Genomic DNA, 16111 nt, shown 5'->3' with positions numbered 1-16111 from the left:
CCAGTGGTCCTCTCATCCACTTCACAGTCCAACTTATGCTGTAGGTTCTCAAGCACAAAATGATTTAGCTACAGACAAGCCCACGTCTCCATATGCCCAGGCCAGAAACTCAAGAACAGAAAGGTCACATTTTCTAAACCAAACTTTTGCCACTGTTAATATGTCTAATGATGTATTTGGAATATTAGCTAAAGATAGCACAGACTCATTTACTGTGGCTCATCCATCTCAGCCATTTTTATCCCTGAATACAGAATTAGTTAGTAACATAAGCGGGCTACCTCCCAGACCAGTCACCAGGCTAACTGACCAGGCTTCTGCTTCTTTGGATAAAGCTGCACAGAAAGATACTGAGCAGTTTTCTGATAATCAGAACTGCAGTAACAGTAACCCACAGTCTTCTGTAGTTAGCAATAATCTTATCACTCCTGCATGCCTCTATCCTGATGACACAGAAGCTGCATTGTTGGTTTCTGAGGATAATCAAACTGTTTGGTATGAATATGGTTGTGTATGATCAAAACTGCACAATATAATACTGATGTCATTTGATATGCTCTATGCTTCTCTAATCTGATTTGAAGAGCTGCTGTTGAAAAGTATCATTTGGCTAGGTTTATACTTTTATTTTTAAATTGTGGATAGTGTTCAGGTGTACATTGTGGCATGTATATAAATGTGATTATGTAACCACAACAAAGCTTGCATGAAATATTAATTGCATTGTTCATTTTTTGCATGACTTTAAGAACCTTAACAATACATGCTCCTCTTTGACATTTCTTGTCACCTAATAAGAGATTGTTACTTTGATACCTAGAAGCATGTTAAAATGGTTGCATGCTATAATTACCAACAAGGCATTTCCAAGTCATATTTACTTCATTGGTTCCAAAAAAGAATGCTCATTGTCTCTCTCCCTCCCTTTGCTCCCCTTTCCCTCTCTCCCTACCTCTCTTCCTCTCCTTTTTTTTTTTTCCCAAAATGTGCACTTCATGTTGCACGTGTATAGTATTAGTAAGGAAAACATGTTAAAAAGATGTCATTTTCTTTTGCCATTTAATTATGCCTTCTGCCCTGCTGTTTTATTTTCAAAGAAATAGTTATTAACTACTGCTCATATTTATAAAATTGTTCAGATTTAAAACTTTGTTAATACTCATAAATTTAGCGTAATTCTTTTTTTTTTAAAAAAAACATCAAATTTAAATGTGACATACAGGGACTAGGAGTATTTGTATTCTATTTCTTCTCTGCACTTTTCTTCATTTGATAAATGTAAGAGCTCAAGTACTATCTTTCCTTCAAGATGACTTTTTTACTTGGCATCAGTTAACACAGTAGTTTTTTCAGGTTTTTTTTTATAGAGAGTCAAAGAGAAATAAAGCAAATCATACTCCATGTGTGAGAAATTTGCATTTTTACTTCTGTTCAAAAAGGGTAGCAAGCTTATAAAGTGGTGAAGGTTGTTACTTATATAATTCTATTATTTATTTATTACTAAATTATATATGTCTGTCCTTAAAACAGAATTTTCTAAAATGAGTACATTGTGCTAAAATAAAATGCAAAATTAGTATTTGTAATCACTTAAACAAACAAGTATGATTTTAGTAGAACAAATTTTAGAATTAAGAATAAATGCAAGCTCTTAACTAAAAATTAACCATAAAAGATGGAGAAAATATTTGCTAACTCTGACTCATGTCATAAACTTTAAAATTATCTTGCTGTGGTCATAGCACTTTTAAAGCAGAATCAGCTAAACTTGAATTGTTTTATTCCAGAATAAAACAAAACAAAAGAAAACCTCAAGAAACCCATAACCCTGAATCACTTACTTCTAGAGAAGTATATCTTAGTTCTGTCTCTGAAATGTTTTTGCCATCTTGATTCAGCCTAAATATTACTGACAGTCATGCAGCCTGGCATCTAGAAGAAATGATTTGAAATGTAACTTTAAAAATGGGGAGGAAATTATTATTTTACACGTTGTATTAAATTATTATTGTTATTAATTGGGCGAAAGAAAACAAAGTTTATAGAGAATCTTTGCTTAATGAAATGTGTATCCTGGCAATTCCCTGGCAGTCCAGTGGTTAGGACTCCATGCTTTTACTGCTGAGGGCCCGGGTTTTATCCCTGGTCGCGAAACCAGGGAACCCTGATCCCGCAAACCGTGTGGCACGGCCAAAACTTTTTTAAAAAAAGAAAGAAAGAAAGACATTTGTATCCTTTATAAATTAAGCTATTCTCTTCTTTTCTCATAGCCAGCTCTTACTAAAAATGCTTTTAATGCAGGTAATCAAATAAACACAATCAGAAATTTTTCATATTTTTTAGTATCTACATGAATACATCAGTCTGTTTTGTTGTCACTTGTTTCATAATCAGTCCGAACATTTCAAATGTTTTTGGTGTCCCTTTTTTCGTAACGTGATAATAAAACTTAATGGTAAATATAGGTGAGATTACATGGGGCCATATATGATAAAAATGTAATAATTAGTGTAATTTCCACATTTAGTCAAAGATTATTTCACAACCATTTCAACTTTTTAGATAAGTCTGGCCTTATACTTTGTTTAAAATATTAAATTTATTTATAAAAATATATTGAGAAATCATATGCCATTATAGTAAAAACTGATTATTTTACAATATTAGACTTACAGGAAAGAAGTATTTCTAACCCAAATGGCTATAGTTATATATACAGCATGTTTTCCAAAAGAACATACACACTGTGCATGTAAGACAGATAGATACATACCATGTCCATGTGTCTTGATGTCAAAGAATACAGGTTAGACTTCCGCCAGAAACTGTCACCAGCTGTAGAGTCATAAAATTCCCCCCAAACACTATTTTACCTGTGTTTCTTGATAGCACTTGAAATCAAATTTTTAGCAGTGAGAAGAACCTTAGAAATCATATAGAGCTAGTGTTTCCCAAACTTGAAAAAAATCAACATAATACTTTCTGTGAATGAAATCTTACAAAGATGCCCCAATTTAAAAAAAAAAAAATTTTTTTTGAGATAAAAGTGAAGCAACTGTGACTCAATTGAGCAGCTGCACTTTTTTTCCTCCAAGACAGCTCCATAAATACTCTAGCGGCTTCACAGATTACAGGCATACCTCGTTTTATTGCACTTTGCTTTATTGTCGTTAACAGATACTGCATTTTTTTACAAATTGAACGTTTGTGGCAACCCTGTGTTGAGCAAGCCTATCGGCGCCATTTTTCCAACAGCATTTGCTCACTTCGTGTCTCTGTGTCACATTTTGGTAATTCTCAGACTATTTCAGACTTTCTCATTATTGTTATATTTGTTATGGTGATCTGTGATCAGTGGTATTTGATGTTACTATTGCAAAACGATTATGACTTGCTCAAGGCTCAGATGATGGTTAGCACTTTTTAGCAAAGTATTTTTAAATTAAGGTATGTACTTTGTTTTTTAGATATAATGCTATTGCACACTTAATAGACTACAGTACAGTGTAAACACAACTTTTACATGCATTGGGAACTAAAAATTCTTGTGACTCGCTTTACTGCAATATTCACTTTATTACAGTGGTCTGGAACCAAACTTGCAATATCTCCGAGGTATGCCTGTATTAGTACCCCAGTTTTAGATGAAATTGAATAGCTTTCATATTCCTAGCTTAGATTTCTAGAAATTACACCCTTATTATTTGTGACATTGTAAATTTATATTGTTAGGCATTGGGTCCCCTTTGATCAAAGCAATTTTAGTTCTAACAGTGTAAATAGGTATATTATTTGCCAATAAAATATGCCTCAAGCCCTGGTTTTCTTAGTAAATAATACAATTATTTCATTGTGGATGTTTCTGCTGCTGCATGCAAGATTATTTTTTACTTTAAAACTATATGTGACCATTTAGTTAAATAAACATAGTAAGTAAACCTATCTGACACCAAGAGGGCATAAGTATATTACTTAATAGCTTTTAAAATATAAAAATCAGTCTTTAAGTAGAGAGGTGTCGTTCGGATTAATAACATTTCCAGAGTTAGATTCCTTCTTCTTGCCCTACTCAATGAGAGCTCTTTAGTTTCTTATCTTCATGAATTGTATTCTGTTTAGCCTTTCATTAAATAACATGAAATGCTTTTCTCCTGCAGATGTGGACAAAGTACAAGAAAGCAGAAATTCAAAAAGCAGGTCTAGGGAGCAACAAAGCTCCTAATTCTATTACCCACTACATGACATGTGGGCCAAGTGGTGAGTTTCTTGCTTAAAATGTAAATGAGATTAATCTCATTTATATAAACTAACTGCATTAAGTATAAGAACAAGTGCACATTGCATTAACAGATGTAAATATTGCTTGCTTTAATTCATGACTTTCTGTCTTACTAGTAAATCAAGATTAGGTGAGTCCCAAAAGATTTTTCCCATCAGTGCAGGAAACCAATCTTTAAAAATTATTTTTCTTTTTTCCCCTCAATTTAAATTTGATTTTACTAATGAGTAATGTTTTAGAAATTACTTTTTCAGTTTGAAGTCTTTCTTTGTGGTAGGAATACAACTTCTGTGCAACATTCTTGATAATTGAGGAGAATAAATTAAATGCCTTTTCTGTGAAGAGCCACTCAAAGAAAAATTGTCTCTGACTTTCTGTCACTCTCATCCCTATAGAAGTATCTGGTGCATGCTGTTCTTTTAGTGGTTGCTCTGTATTTTATATCTCTTATCTTCAAGCTTTTCTTATATTTTCTTTCTTCTTTCTACCTTCCAACTAAATACAGAGAGAAAAGTGTCCTTCAGTTTCTCAGTGTGAAGCCTTTATTTCTGAAGTAACAAGACACCCAACTATAGGAATCACTTTTTAAAATCTTTAAGACTTTAACAATCCTTCGTGACTAGAGCAGGAAAGAAATACAAACCTTCATTCCTTCCTTGAATCAAGGAGCACTACTGGAGTCAACTGCCAAAATTTTTAGAAGGTTTTGTGACTTACCATACATTGTACTGTTAAGATCTACTGAATAAAGGATGTTCTCTCACTAAGGACCAAGTGTTTTAAGGTTTCAAGAAGTACTCCAAGAACAATATACTTCTTTCATCATTTGTTTATGAATTTATCCATGTTTGCTTAATGCTTCTGCTAAGTATTAGTCTAAATCTAGCCATTTATATTTAGTTGTGTAAACCTAAATTAAATGCTGTAGTATGTTGTGGGATGTACTATATATCAAGATACAGAGAACATTGTTTTGGCATGTCGGAGCCTTATTTGGTTAGCAGACTGCATGTGTTGGTATTCTTTTTTTTTTTAAGCCAATTATTTTGATGCACTGCAAAAGAAATTCAGTTTATGAGATAACTCTGAAAAATCCATAATAAGATAGGAGTTATAAAAAATTTACAGTGATATTAATCTTTCCGTATCCCCCACTAGCAACACTAAGCAATTCACACATGGATCTAAGGTAATTAAAGTGTGTTTTTCTGAAACTTTTTTTTAGTAAGGTGGTTTTCTAGCAAATGGCATTCCCAAGATAAAGCTGTTGTGTTTGAACTCATTTCCCTCCTTTAGTACTGGGTTATGTATGTGTTTGTTTTTTAACTTGAGAGCTGACTGTTGCTTAAGAAGTTTTCTTATGGCAAAAATAATGTAAATAATTTACTATGATCTGCATTTTGCCAGGAACTCATTTATTATTAAGGTTATCACTTATTAATAAAAATTTTTCTGTTTTTGTCCTTTATAATACTACATTAAAGTTGGTAACTGTTATCGGTACTTTTGAAATATTTGTATGCATTTGTTACCTTAAACATTTGAAAGAAGCACAAAAATAAGTAAATTTAGTCAACCCAGGGAAACATCAATTTTTTTGTAGTTCCAATTTTATATCACAGTTTTATTTTCTTATGAAGTCAAAAAACTGCATTGATACTTACTAATGCAAATTCATTATTTAACAAATATCAGAATAATCTTAAAGGTCTGAAATGAGAAAGATACTAACTTTTTAATTTTAACAATATACTTCTTAGGCTCTCACTACCAGCTCTAAAAATCTTTTTGGAATAATTCCATAGTGTGTGGTTTATGAACTGTGTGTTTCATCACTAACCTAGTAACCATGAGATACATGTCTCCCTCTCTCCCTCCTTCCTCACACCTTTCTTTTTTTCTCTCTCTTTTTGGTAGGCCAGTAACACTGCTGTGTTCATAGTCTACTTTCAGAAAGACCATTAATGAAAAGAAATACAGCATGTATAGTTGAAAAGAAACTGAAATGGAAGTTAGAGAACCTGGACTTCGTAATGCCACCATTAACTTAGGTTTTGCCACCAAATAATGCTGTAAAGTTAAATCACTTTTAAACCCTTGGATGAAAGGTGCTATGTAAATGTAAATACAAAGGATTCTTACTAAAATACAAATATTGCACAACAGACATATTTAAAACCTATTCTCTAGACTTTGAAACATGTCTCCATCATGACTCCCTAGATTCAAGTATCAGATTGATAATGGGTATCATGGCAGTCTAGAGACACTTGCATGTAAAAAATGTAAATTCATCTTTAGGTGGATAAATTGAAAGTAAATATAGAAATTATGTTTTAGCTAAATACAGTAAGTGGGTAACTTAGATTTATATTAACTAGCATCTAATTTGCACAACTAGGACACATTCCAGGACATTTACTGAAAGTTGAAATTTAATGAGTAGGAGGTAGCCCAGTGAGGGTGTATGATATCACAGCTTGGTCTCTCCAGGACACTAATATCCTAAAATAGAGAACATGCTGACTGAGGCAGCACATTACTGCTTCAATTAGAAAATGCTTAAGGGTAGCCTATAAAGTACTAAACCTGAGTGGGCTGACCCTGAGAAAATGCAGCAAGACAACCAAGAGAATACTTGAGACTGCAAAAGCGGAATATTCTCAATTATATTAATCACCTTTTTCATACCATTTCAAGAAAGGATTAGATAACCACATGAATATTTTACCGTCTCCAAAAGATACCATCAGAAGCAAACTTAGTATGAAGTCATGCTTTTCCCTTAGATAAACTACTTCTGCCAAACAAAATAGTGTAGCCAACTAGAAACTAACTGGGGCCACTTTCCGGACTGGGGCCTGACATGCTTTTAATGATCTGGCTCTATTCTAAATCAATACCCAAACCCCCTCGGAAACTAAAGAATTTATATGCAGGGTAATAGCTTCGGCCCAGAGCTCCAATAAAGTGCTTCAGATCTGGCAATGTGGAAATGTTCGGTCCAAGTTTTTGAACTGGTGGTTACCAAAGAGTACACAAAACAGGTTTGTATGTAGCACCTTTCATGCAAGGCATGGTAAAAGCCTATTTAAAAATCACTGTGCATATTACGGAATTGCAGCCACCTCACAAATGAAGTATTACAGCCTGCACTGTCTTAAAATTTTATGTCAGGAAGTGAAAAAGATATTGTACCAAATCTGGAATTACAATGAGGAGTAATAATGTATGCTAAATGACTTTTGTATTTTAAGTTACTTTTTATGAGAAAAGTGAATTTTTGTGTTTTCTTTTCTGCTACACTTAGTCCTGAGATGTATTTTTTTCTTTAAGCCTTGAATGAATAATACAAAAGGAGCCCATTTTATAATATAAACCTTGATGTACATGTTGAGATATTTGGACAATGAAAATGCCTTAAAAGGAATGCTTATGGATAAAGTTGCACTTACAACACCCTTTAACAAAACGTGATTTCAAATTGTCTTTTTCTTTTCTACTAAGGGTTCTCTCTTTCAGTGTTTGCCATTGTACTTGTAACCGTTATTAAATATCAAATCCAATAATATAAAAGATGTAACATTTCCTTTAAAAGTAATGCTACTGAGAAATTTGGAGTTGAATGGCAAAATGTTTATTACTTGGCTATACCTAATATAAGCCACAGGTCATAACAAAAAATCCAGTTTATAACAAAATAGATACCATCATTTGGCAGATTTGTCTTTTTTAAAAAACATTATTTTTCATTTTAGTTTTTAACTTTATTTCTCCTAAAAAAATTAAGTTGGTTTAACATTCACTTGTTAAACTGATATAACAAGAGGTGAATTTTAAACTAATATAAAAAGAGGTGATTTTTATAACAGGTGGTCAGCAATCATAACATATAATTTAGCCAAGTATTATTCTTTCCTTTCCCTTTGCCCTAGAAAACCTATTTTATGTGTTTCATAACATATAACCTTGTTTAGATGATTCTGTCCTAATCACTTTGGGATGAGTATTGGAGGTTTTGGGAGAGAACTGAGAGTCTATCAGTTTTGTCAACCTCAAAATAGGTTTAAATACAATAATAGATTGTACACATCAGTCTCTTTCATTTTCACATCTAGACTTTGGGAGGCATAATGTTAGAGATGGCAACCTGCCTTGTGTCCTTGGGCAGGTCAGTCTTTCTGGGCCTATTTTCACCATAAGGTGGGGAGGACAGTTAGACCAGTTATCTAAGGTCCTCGGTGTCTTTGATTCTATTCGTTAAACCTTAATTTTATATGCAAAGCAACCTAAAATTTCCTCTTTCTTAGAGATATGGTACAGAGTAGGCAAAAACTAACATAGCACCTCAGAAATAAGGTTATCATTTATGGAAAATATTTCTTACTAACTCATCTCTTAAATCCATTCTGTATTTTATAAAAATTCTGCCTTGCGTAGACTTGTAGTTTCTAACCACATATATCCAAAAATGACAAGTTTTCACTTTTGCCTTTCAGTAATGCAAATTGGTACAAATTAAGTACAATTTCTCTACCAGAAGCAAATTATTTTTTTGAGTGTTCAACCTTAGGAAAATATGATTATCTCTCAAATATCCCACTTGATTGTACTCTAGAGGAAACGAGAATTTTCCTAAGACCTCTAGGCTATTTTGTAGCCTAGTCTAGTCAGACCCTCAACTGGGGTTTTGTTTGAATCTAAGTGCGGTGGAAAAGTACATCAATTTTCCTGTTTTTGAACTAGCTTCTATATGACAACTGACAATACATAATCCTGGGTTCTTATACTGCTTTAGATGCCACAGTTGAAAGGGGATGAGTAAAATTTAATATAGCCTAGAGGACAGAGGAACCTTGTTCAAGCATGTTCACATTTTGTAACCTCCGAAGACTAAGCAAATCCTTCTTAATGGCCTATGTATATTCTGCTCCTGAGTTTTAAAATATAATTTCATTAGTATAATGATTATGACATAACATTTTCCATCCCTACTTTGAGTGTTTTTCCAGATTAAAATTTTCTAAAGATAGAATTTTATTTAAAAATTAGCTTATTTTTCACTGAAAAAAAAAGCATTGGTTTAAAAACGAACACCCAGTAATAGGAAGGTTTTGCCCTTGCCCCCATGTTTAATTATATCGCTGGGGAATTCTTATTCCTTAATCCTCATTCCCCAAAGATAACCACTATTAACAGTTGAATATATTCCCATATTCCTCTTTCTCCCCTGTATGTACACTGTCATATGTATAATTTTATATATGCTGTTTTTGCAGCTTGCTTTTTTCAAGTATAATAAACACCTTACAGAAGATGTAATATAGTTAATCTTAGATAGTTAACTAATCTTAGTTTTGATGTTAATTAATTAATTACTTAATTTAGGCTGCCACACAGCTTGCAGGATCTCAGTTCCCCTGACCAGGGATTGAACCCGGGCCATGGCAGTGAAAGCCTAGAATCCCAACCACTAGGCCACCAGGGAACTCCCTATGTTAATTCATCCTTAATTGTTGAAGGCATTCCTGTAACAAGTAATTGTCAAGGGGGAAGGGGAGGGTGGAATCTCTGAACTGACTAAAACTACCTCAATATATCTTTAAAAACAGCTCCTTTAAGATGAAATAGTTAAGTAGCTCCTTAAGTAGTTTAGGTAGTCACCAAACCAAGGTGCTATATATATCTTACCACTTTTAATGCTTTTTATAATTACAAGTAAGAAAAACAGCTTTCAGAAATAAATGTATTCTAAACATTAGCCCAATTAGTTTTTATCAAAATTTAGTCTTATGGGATCGTGTCCCGTCGTCTTCACAAATGTGAGAAAGTCTTCAGGGCTCAATCCCATGGTTGCAGCATTGGTCATTGGATGAAAGTACACCTTTTCATGTCCACCTTCCAAAAAAGCAGAATCCAGAACAAATTTCACATCTCCATCATCACAGAAGAGTGCCAACGGTGTGGCACAGCCTTGGCCAACTTTCAGTTTTTCTAGCATGGCTGTTTCATCAGCAAACCGCAGATTTCCACTTCCAACACCTAACTGCTTGGCAAGATCATTTAAATTAATTTGTCTATCATGAAGAACTGTCACCAGCCAATAGCCTTTTTTCTTTTTGTCTTTAAGAAATAAGTTCTTACTATGTGCTCCTTTCAAATGTTGGATATGAGGCATCATTTCTTCAACTGTAAACACCTGTGAAATATCACATGAGAAGTTTAAAAATAATATGCATGTATACACACACTGCACACATACAGTTATCTGTATATTGCTTGGTGGGTGTAAGGTTAGGGAGTACTCAGTGCCCTGGATTTCACTGGTGGACATCCATCCCCAGCCCATTAGCAAATATATCTCATCTCAGGACCTCAGGAAGTATTGATAGTTTCTCTTAGGCCAGTTCTCCATTCCAATGTGCAGGCCAAGCCTTCTCACTCCTAAAACGATTTTTTTGTTTTTCCATTAAACTTTTGGTAAAGTTTATAGCAGCCCTCACAACACTGTAAATCAACTATACTCCAATAAAAATTAATTTTAAAAAGTTTATAGCAGCCCAGACTCCTATTCCTTGGCATTCCATTACATCCAGGCCATATGACGATCTCCACTCTATAAACAGATAACCACAGAGAGGGAGTGAGGGCAGGGAATGAGACCCTGGACTAATATAGAAAAAAAATCAGAAAAGCTGGCAATATGCACAGTAAAAAGGGGGAGAGTATGTGGACTATAAGGGAGGCAAAAGGGTCAAAGAATATAGCTTTGATGAATTTCTCTAAACTTGGAAGATCATCACCATATCTACCTAATTATCATTAGCTGTTACTCAAGCGTTGGGCAAAAACTTTGTCCTTGCACCACTCAGGTTACGTACTGGCTCCTTCAGATATGTGCAAAAAAAATCTTCCCATTAATAAATCATGTTAAAAAAATACCAAACTCTAACCTTGGCGTCCTGTATGCACCTGCTGCAGCCACTGCAAAGACGGGTTTACTGCTTGGCAACTTACATACGCATAAAGTTGACACACTGACCAAACATCCCTAGCCAGTTTGAGATGTGCAAGTTCTCAATATGTTGTACTAGTTCTCAACATAAAAAATCTCTCCGAATTCCCGGGCGGTCCAGTGGTTAGGCCTCCGCGCTTCCACTGCAGGGGTCACGGGTTGGATCCCTGGTGGAGAACTAAGGTTCCGCATCCCACGTGGCGCGGCCAAAAAAAAAAAAAAAAAATCACTCCAAGAAGAAAACAGGTTTTTTCACAATAACATCAGCGTCCGAAGTGGAGAGGCCCCTGATGGTGCTTTCAGGTCCCTTTCGTACTCTGGATCCCGGGAAATGCCTTAGAACGGAAGTTTCTGCGGCACATTACCTCTGGGACGTCTAGGCTTAGCGCCTTCGTCCCATAGAAGCTGCAGCAGAGCCCACCCCCTCCCGGGGTGGTCCCGGCGGGAGCGCCTCACCTCCGGGTGCTCCACGACCTCCGTGCGGATGGCCAGGGCTTCGAGGCGCTGCTCCAGCGCTGCCCGCAACTCGCCGCCTGCCATGCTGCCCTCGTGGCGCTAGCTGATGCGGTGGCGAGAGACCGGACGGAAGAACTGGGCGTGGCCTCCCGCAGTCCACGAACTGCCAGCCCAGACGGAAGTGCCTGGCGGGACAGGGGCGGTGCCGGAAGCCCAAGCGTGGGCGCCTTCCGGAGGCGGCGTTCGTTGCTTCCGGTGCTGGGTTCGCTTGCCTGCCTCCCTGCGTGCTTGAAATTTGTCTGCGTCCGCGGGGACAGACTTACCAGACGTGCAGAGTTCCTTGCCCCGAGTCCCACGAGAGGAAGGCGCCTGCCTTCTCACAGCCCTCTCTAGCCCCGCCTCAGGTTTCCTAGATACAGCATATCTTACATTTAAACAGAATCAGAGCCACATAGCAACACAGCTTAGGGAGTGTTGGGGGAGTAATCGACTGGACGTGGGCTCGGCTTGACCCAGGAGGTGGACTGAGGCAGTCAGAGGCTCCTTACCCCTTCTGTCCTTGGAATGTACTTTCTGCCCGCTGTTCCTGAGCTAGGTGCTACTTGAAGGATGCAGCCTTGAGAGAGTAAGGTGTTATTGAAACCATCTGGACTTTTTTGGTAAGTGCAACCCCCCTTCCCCCACTTAAGGCCTCTGTATAAACTCTTAAGATTCTGGCGAGTGGATATCCAAGACAAACCACCTATGTGAGTTCCCTTGCTTATTAAAACTGCCACCTACCAATCTGGAATGTCCTGCCTCTTCAGTCATTCTGTGACCTCCTAGGGGGGGTGTGTGTGTGTGTGTGTGTGTGTGTGTGTGTGTGTTGGTGTGGGGGCGGAAGTTTCACCTGGGGAATTACCTGAGGTCGTGAACCAACAGGGAGAGAAGGGGCCAAAATCCCTCTCCTTTTAAATAATCAGCTGTGGCAACCACAACTCTACCTTTTTCAGAGGCACTTTTCCTAACTCTTTGTGGGGTGTTTTCCACTATCCTGCAAAACCCTCACTCCCCACCTTGAACGAGGCCTGAAATTCCACTGGAGTTTCACTTATGAGTTTAGATTAAGCCTCAAATTGTTACCAAAACTGTTGCCCCAGAATCATACTTTTGCCCCTGGCTTGAATGGAAACCAATTGCTCTTAACCTCATTTTGGGGAGGAAGCTGCAAAGAAAAACACAAGAACTGGTTAGAACCAATTAGGCACTAGATGGCTGAAGATTTAACTTGCAGTAGACCTAGAGCCTCATGATACATTCATTGTAATACCTAAGCATGCTAAATGACACACTCACCGGTGCAATGACAGCTGACAGTTGCCATGACAACAACCGGAAAAGCCCATACAAGGACCGGAAAGGAGAGTTGCATCAGTTCCAGGTCCAAACCACACCCCCGTTCTCGGATAAGTCATGAATATTCCTCCCACTCTTTGCAATTCCCTCCCTTCTACCTCGACCCTCTTATAAACAGTGTCTCCCCTGGAATTGGGTAGAGAAGTTGATTTGCAAACGAGGTTTCCGCTTCTGCATTCTTTAGCCATTAAATAAAGCTCGTGCTGTTCCAGTCTCAGCATAGGTTTTGTTATCGGCTGTGTGAATCCGATCGGAAAAAGAACCTCCCTGGCTGAGACAAGGGGTCTCGGTCTGGGCTAGGACCCCAGCGCAGGCCAAATCAACCAATTCAGGAATAGAATCCCAGATAAAACGTAGATATTCCTAGGGACGTTTAACTCTAGTAGGAATATATAATATTTAGGTCATTTCTGGGGTGCAAATTGAAGGCCTGGAGAGGAAGTCTCTTAAGAAGACACTGCAGGGACTTCCCTGGTGGCACAGTGGTTAAGAATCCGCCAGCCAGTGCAGGGGACACGGGTTTGAGCCCTGGTCTGGGAAGATCCCACAGGCCGCGGAGCAACCAAGCCTGTGCACCACAACTACTGAGCCTGCGCTGTAGAGCCTGCGAGCCACAACTACTGAGCCTGCGTGCCACGACTACTGAAGCCTGCGCGCCTAGAGCCCGTGCTCCGCAACAAGAGAAGCCACCACAATGAGAAGCGCGGGCACTGCAATGAAGAGTAGCCCCCGCTCACCGCAACTAGAGGAAGCCCGCACGCAGAAATGAAGACCCAAGGCAGCCAAAAATAAATAAATAAATAAGTAAATTTATTTTAAAATAATAATAATAAAATATACAGGAGAATGTGCGTAGGTCATTTGCAAATGCTATGCCATTTTATGTAAGAACTTCAGCGTCCACAGATTTTCATATCTGCGGGGGGGGGGGGTCCCTGGAACTAATCCCCCTTGGATACCTTGGATACCGAGGGAGGGCTATATCTGAGTCCTCACCCACATGACAACCTTGGAGGAAGCTGTGAAAGAGGAAATCAGAGCCAACTTCACGATTTCACCCAGAATTGGCCTTGGATAATACAATTTTAAAAGTTCTAAGCTTAACCCACCTCTTAAAACTATTAAGCCATGTTTTCCTTCAAACAGTCCATCCAGTTGTTTGATCCTTGATTATAGAACCAACAACAGGCCTCTGCCCGTGGCCACCTAAATTCAGGTCAACAGCAAAAGCAATGTACCACATTACAGAGTATTTAGAAAACTTAGATAAGGGGGAACGGCTCACTCAGAACATTTTCTCCATGTTTATTATTTTATTTCCCCATTTGTGAATTAGCTTCGTTTATGTCTTGGCTCATTTAGCTATGGAGTGAATGTTAATGGCTTTCACACTGGTTTACATGAGCTGTTTAAATAATCAAGTTATGTGCCTTTTATTTGTCATATATCCTCCAAATGGGTTTCATTTTTCCCATTTAAGAAGAGATTTTTTTTTTTCCCCTGCACCGCGCAGCTTGCGGGATCTTAGTTCCCAAGCCAGGGATCGAACCCGGGCCCCTGGCAGTGAAAGCCCAGAATCCTGACCACTGGACTGCCAGGGAATTCCCAAGAAGGGATTTTTTAAAGTTTGGTTTTATCTACAGAAGTTACTTATTTTTGTGTAACCAAATGTCATTCTTTTTAAGTTATTCTGATCTAAGTATAGAAAGCTAACCTCCAGCAATAGACTATTCGATATATTTTCTTAATACTCAATTCATTAATTCATTTAAAATTTACTTTGGCGTATAAGATGCGGTGAGGCTCATTTTTTTCACTAGGTTTCCATCTAAGAATGAAAGTAGAAAGCATTAGAATACCAAAGACCACCTATATGAAGATATGGCCTATCCCAAATGACTGTCCTTAAAATATTTGAATATGTTTAAGAATACCCAAATTCAATCACGTTGACCTGAGCATAAACGGGAAAAAATTGGAATCTGATTGTGACTAAGAAATGTGAATCATGTCCAAAACTAGGGAAACAATTAACCAAGGATAAGGTCTACATGACAGCTACGAAGGAGGAGCACAGAGAGGAAAAACTGACCGTGGCATCCAGCACATTGTCTAGGCAAATAGGGTGTTCTGATCTGGAAATCTCTTTGGAAATGAACTGCCATCCATCAGGTATGCAAGGTGTGAATCCCTCCCCCCACCCATAGCCAAAATCCATCACAGTTCAGTTTCTTAAATCCTTCTTCTTCTAACCACCTCCATCACTCTAGCCCAAATGACTATCATCTCCCCCTGGTCTACACTAATGTTCTCTTAATTTTAGTCTACCTGTGGTTGAATGAGCAAGTACCCTGCTCCCAATGAGTCTTACCACCAAAGATTTTTATTATAAAATGAAGCTAAATCTGTCTATGGTAAAAGAACCTTATATCACTGTTTAGAAACTATCCTAACCCAAGTTTAATGCATATTTATATTTATTTATCAAACATACATGTCAGCATTGTATTAAATACAAAAGAAATGCTATCCTTCGCATAGTGCCTTGACCTCAGAGCAAATACAATCTCAAATTTACATTGGAAAAAACAACATGAAACATTAAATTCAAAATTATCAGCATGAACTTGAGAAACTAGACATCTAGTCACAGAACTTGAATATGAAATCTCATGATTCTAGGAGAAGGGGTAGTATCTGATAAATGGGGGTTACCAAATTATTTTACAAACAGGGGAAAACTTACTAAAAAGTCTTCTGGGGGAATTCCCTGGCGGTCCAGTGGTTAGGATTCTGGGCTTTCACTGCTGAGGGCCCACGTTCGATCCCTGGACCGGGAACTAAGATCCCATAATCTGCATGGCACAGCCAAAACAAACAAACAAAAAGAAGTCTTCTGGCATTTCTCCAAGAACACACTGAAGGAAAGACTCTTGTTATCCTTAGGAAGAGTGTGGATAATTGAC

The 16111-nt window shown here is 37.6% G+C and overlaps 3 protein-coding genes across 3 annotated transcripts in view; 2 read left to right on the top strand and 1 right to left on the bottom strand.

Annotated features, from left to right (window-relative positions):
* The window catches only part of CCDC88A (coiled-coil domain containing 88A), a 122887-nt gene extending 117844 nt beyond the window's left edge, over positions 1-5043 (top strand). Inside the window, exons 32-33 of the mRNA XM_061168685.1 lie at positions 4158-4257; positions 4785-5043. Of these exons, the coding sequence (XP_061024668.1) occupies positions 4158-4222 (65 nt within the window). The 3' untranslated portion in view covers positions 4223-4257; positions 4785-5043. The remainder of the gene's footprint in view (positions 1-4157; positions 4258-4784) is intronic.
* A 3721-nt stretch (positions 5044-8764) lies between these two features.
* On the bottom strand, positions 8765-11925 carry LOC133105180 (prolyl-tRNA synthetase associated domain-containing protein 1). The gene is made up of 2 exons (XM_061211128.1): positions 11751-11925; positions 8765-10478 (listed from the first exon to the last, which is right to left on the bottom strand). The coding sequence occupies exons 1-2, from the start codon at positions 11832-11834 to the stop codon at positions 10047-10049; spliced, it is 516 nt and encodes a 171-aa protein (XP_061067111.1). The 5' UTR covers positions 11835-11925; the 3' UTR covers positions 8765-10046.
* A 139-nt stretch (positions 11926-12064) lies between these two features.
* The window catches only part of MTIF2 (mitochondrial translational initiation factor 2), a 42234-nt gene continuing 38187 nt past the window's right edge, over positions 12065-16111 (top strand). Inside the window, exon 1 of the mRNA XM_061210738.1 lies at positions 12065-12409. The gene's annotated coding sequence lies outside the window, so the exon portion shown is untranslated. The remainder of the gene's footprint in view (positions 12410-16111) is intronic.

The sequence above is a fragment of the Eubalaena glacialis genome, chromosome 14 (genome assembly GCF_028564815.1).
Source record: "Eubalaena glacialis isolate mEubGla1 chromosome 14, mEubGla1.1.hap2.+ XY, whole genome shotgun sequence".
NCBI lineage: Eukaryota > Metazoa > Chordata > Mammalia > Artiodactyla > Balaenidae > Eubalaena > Eubalaena glacialis.
Note: the sequence above shows the minus strand (reverse complement) of the source record. Positions and strands in the feature narration are given on the sequence as shown.

Bases quoted from the DNA above. Each gene is read 5' to 3' on its own strand.
- LOC133105180 (XM_061211128.1), bottom strand. From the start codon at position 11,834: ATGGCAGGCGGCGAGTTGCGGGCAGCGCTGGAGCAGCGCCTCGAAGCC. The intron at 10,479-11,750 runs GTGAGGCGCTCC...GATATTTCACAG, and splicing joins AGGTCGTGGAGCACCCGGAG to GTGTTTACAGTTGAAGAAAT.